General features: G+C 53.9%; 1 protein-coding gene across 1 annotated transcript; it reads left to right on the top strand.

Moving 5' to 3' along the window:
• Window positions 1-1,060: 1,060 nt before the first annotated feature.
• Window positions 1,061-2,956, top strand: LOC109747259 (AAA-ATPase At3g50940). The gene is made up of 2 exons (XM_020306342.3): window positions 1,061-2,256; window positions 2,353-2,956. The coding sequence occupies exons 1-2, from the start codon at window positions 1,129-1,131 to the stop codon at window positions 2,701-2,703; spliced, it is 1,479 nt and encodes a 492-aa protein (XP_020161931.1). The 5' UTR covers window positions 1,061-1,128; the 3' UTR covers window positions 2,704-2,956.
• Window positions 2,957-3,714: the final 758 nt, after the last annotated feature.

The following is a 3,714-nucleotide window of genomic DNA, read 5'->3' as shown; positions in this document are numbered from 1 at the left end:
GCTGCGGGGAGAGCAAGAGAAAAAAGTGTTTTTTAGTGGACTCGAGAAGAACTAACCCAAATAAGCACCTCTTGGATGGGTTAGATTGGCCCTGTTTGGATCCCAGAGTTAGAGTTAGTTTGGGTTAGTTTAGACTCAACTAACCCAAAAACATCCAAACAGGAGGGTTAGTTTGGGCTAGATGCATCTAACCCACCTAGAAAAACTAACCCTCCTCCAAGAGGTGCTTATTTGGGTTAGTTCTCCTACGGACCACTGAAAAACATTTTTTTCTCCCGCTCATCCCGCAACAGATCCCTTCCCACTTTCTCGAAGCTTCTCGTCCTCTCCCTTCCTCCCTCTCGCACTGCGCGTGAAGGCGCCTCGCCGTATCCGCACTCCCGCCCGCCGCCGAGCAGCCCCGCCCTATCCTCTCGTTCCAACCCCCTCGTCTCCCCGTGGCCCGTCCGCCCGCCGGTAAGCAGTCACGGCTCCTTGCGCGGCCCGCCCGTCGGCCTCGGCCAACGCGGCTCCTTGCGTCGGGACGGCGGATTTGGCCGGCTGGCTGCACGATAAGCCAGCGCGGCTCCTTGCCAGGCGCGTCCCCGTCTGCCGCCAACACAGTTCTCAGTCAGGGCTCGCCTAAAGTAGTCAAATGATTGAGAAAGAGCAATTATTGTCAATCTAACCCTGTCATCCAAACATCTCTTTGGTTAGAGTTAGTTCAGGGTTAGAATCTAACTCTAACCTCTAACCGAGTTAGAGTATTCAAACAGGGCCTTTTTTTGGATGGGTTAGAATCTAACCCAAACTAACTCTCCTGTTTGGATATTTTTAGGTTAGTTAAGTCCAAACTAATCCAAACTAACTCTAACCCATGGATCCAAACATGTCCATAGTTGGAGCTCAGTCACGAAGGCTCTGGTCCTCGGTCAAGCCAAGGGCTTTCTTTTCGACGTCTCGCTTCCAGGACCAAGTGTGACCAGACGGTGGTTTTTCGGTCCTACCAGCGCGTCCACATGGCAACACCACCAATTACTGCATCCATGGTTAATTTTACGCCCAGACGCGCGCAACCGTCAAAAGCAAAGCCAACCTCACAGTCCTCAGCTCAACTTGAAACCACTCCCACCAGCGGCCACGGCATTGATGGATCTTTCACCAGCCACCGCGGGTGCCTATGGCGGAAAGGCGGCCGACGCGTACCGGAAGGCGCTCAGCTCAGCGGCCTCGGCCGCCGCGTACGCCGTGCTGGCGCGGAGCATGGCGCGTGAGCTCCTCCCGGACGAGCTGCGCGCCGCGGTGCGCTGGGCCGCGTCCGTGCTCCGCGCGCGCCTCGGCTGGGGCGCCAAGGAGCGGCGAACGCTCGTCATCCGAATCCAGACCGGCGGCGGCGGTCGCGAGGAGAATCTTCTCTTCGACGCGGCGCGGACGTACCTGTCCTGCAGGCTCGACCCTCGCGCCATGCGCTGTCTCGAGCTCACGCTGTCCGCGACCAGGGACGATGGCGGCCTCAGAAGCTGGACGAAGCGCCTCTTCATTGAGCCCGGGGACTCCACCGTCGATGTCTTCGACGGCGTCGATGTCTTCGACGGCGTCGAGTTCCTGTGGTCGTCCGTCAAGAAGACTAACGGAGGCGGAGGAGGAAACAACAAGTCCAAGAACGGGGAATCCGGCTCCGCCGAGTTCCTGCTCAAGCTCAGCTTCGACGCCAAGCACACGGACATGGCCATGGAGAGGTACGTGCCCTTCGTCATGGGGGCGGCCGAGGAGACGAGGCTGCGGGAGCGTTCGCTCATGATCTGCATGAACGAGGGCCGAACATGGTTCAGGCTGCACCACCATCACCCCGCCATGTTCGACACGCTCGCCATGGACCCGGTGCTCAAGCAGTCCATCGTCGCCGACCTCGACCTGTTCGCCAACAGGCGGGACCACTACCGGCGGATTGGCAAGGCGTGGAAGCGCGGGTACCTTCTCTACGGCCCGCCCGGCACCGTCAAGTCCAGCCTGGTGGCCGCCATGGCCAATCACCTCCGCTACAACATCTACGACCTCGACCTCAGCCACGTGCAAAACACGACGCTGCAGTGGCTGCTCGTCACCATGTCCGACAAGTCCATCCTTGTCATCGAGGACATCGACTGCTGCTGCGATGCCATGTTAAGGGAGGTGGACAGCAAGGAGAGGAAGACGCCGGCGCGGGCTTGCAAAGAAGACGGCGGCGGCTCATCAGAAACTTCGGACGGTACGCCGTCGCCCAAGCGCAAATCGGAGGTAATTACGGACGTTTCCACTGCATTGTTGTGTGAACATAGTATTACGTACCTATCTCAATGTCCATATGTTCACTTGTGCGTACGGCGAACTCAGATCACGCTTTCGGGGCTGCTCAACTTCATCGACGGGCTGTGGTCGACCAGTGGCGAGGAACGCATCATCGTCTTCACCACCAATTACAAGGACCGGCTCGACCCGGCGCTGCTGCGGCCGGGGCGCATGGACATGCACGTCTACATGGGCTACTGCTGCTGGGAGGCATTCAAGACTCTGGCCCGGAACTACTTCCTCGTCGACGACCACCCCCTTTTCCCGGAGATACAGGAACTGCTTACGGCGGTGCAGGTGACTCCGGCCGAGGTGTCCGAGATGCTGCTGAGGACCAATGAGCCTGACGTCGTGCTCCGGGGTCTCACGGAGTTCCTCATAGAGAAGAAGCAGTGACAGAGCAAGATGGAGGAAGTGCATGAAGAGAACTAAGCAGGGAGAGGGAAGTAACTCGATTACAGCGCACATCAAGAACTAGCTTGCTAGTCTAGGAATTAGCCGATCTAACGAGTACATTTGTTTTGCAAATGTCTCGTGGTTGCATTATCACATTGCTGCAGGATTATTATTACTACTCTGAATGTGTAGCATCATTTGTGCACATGCTCTTTAGATCGATCTTTGATCAATGTTATGCTTGCACTCTCTACTGATGCATAGCTTCTTTTTCTGGACCGCTGGATGCATAGCTTGATGCGTGATTTAGTTCTTTTTAGTTGGGAGGAAGAAGCTGTTTGATTTTACGAGCCTTGGCCCAATAAATCTTGTATCTCAGTCTAATATTTTCTTTAAATCTCAAAGACCATTCGACTTGTATGTCATATGTGTAAATTTAGTCCCACACTGCTGGTTGAGTAGGAAAAAACTATTGGCTTACGGATCCTATCGAGAGGTGGTGGCCACTAGAACAAAGAACAAAGACAGAAAGTTTTTGGGCTGCTCAACGCACTGTTTTTTCGGGGCTTTTTATTTCACTTATATAGGGCTCAAAGAGCCAACCTCACGTCCAACACGGCCTACGATACTTGCCTAACACGACGCAACCCTGATCATAGATCGATTGGTTTAAACTTGCCTTCTATCTCTTAAGAGATTGAAGGTACCACGACTCATAACAAAGCCTAAACTTACACGTGATACAGATTTAAAATGTAAACTTATGTTCATATACATGGAACATAAACTTGCCACTCAAACATAAAACATAAACTTTTAGTATGTGTTTGCAGAGGCTTACATTCGTGTCCCCTCCCCCCCCCCCCCCCACATTACCATAGCTACTTAACTGCCTTAACTCCAATCCTCTCGCGCATCTTCACCCTTCCAAGTGACTTGGTCAAAATATCTACGAGTTGATCGTTTGTGTTCAACATCCACCTTTCCTTCTTCCACACAATCTCTAATATA

The sequence above is a fragment of the Aegilops tauschii genome, chromosome 2, assembly GCF_002575655.3.
Source record: "Aegilops tauschii subsp. strangulata cultivar AL8/78 chromosome 2, Aet v6.0, whole genome shotgun sequence".
In the NCBI taxonomy this organism is placed as follows: Eukaryota; Viridiplantae; Streptophyta; class Magnoliopsida; order Poales; family Poaceae; genus Aegilops; species Aegilops tauschii.
This window is presented reverse-complemented; position numbering and strand designations above follow the sequence as displayed.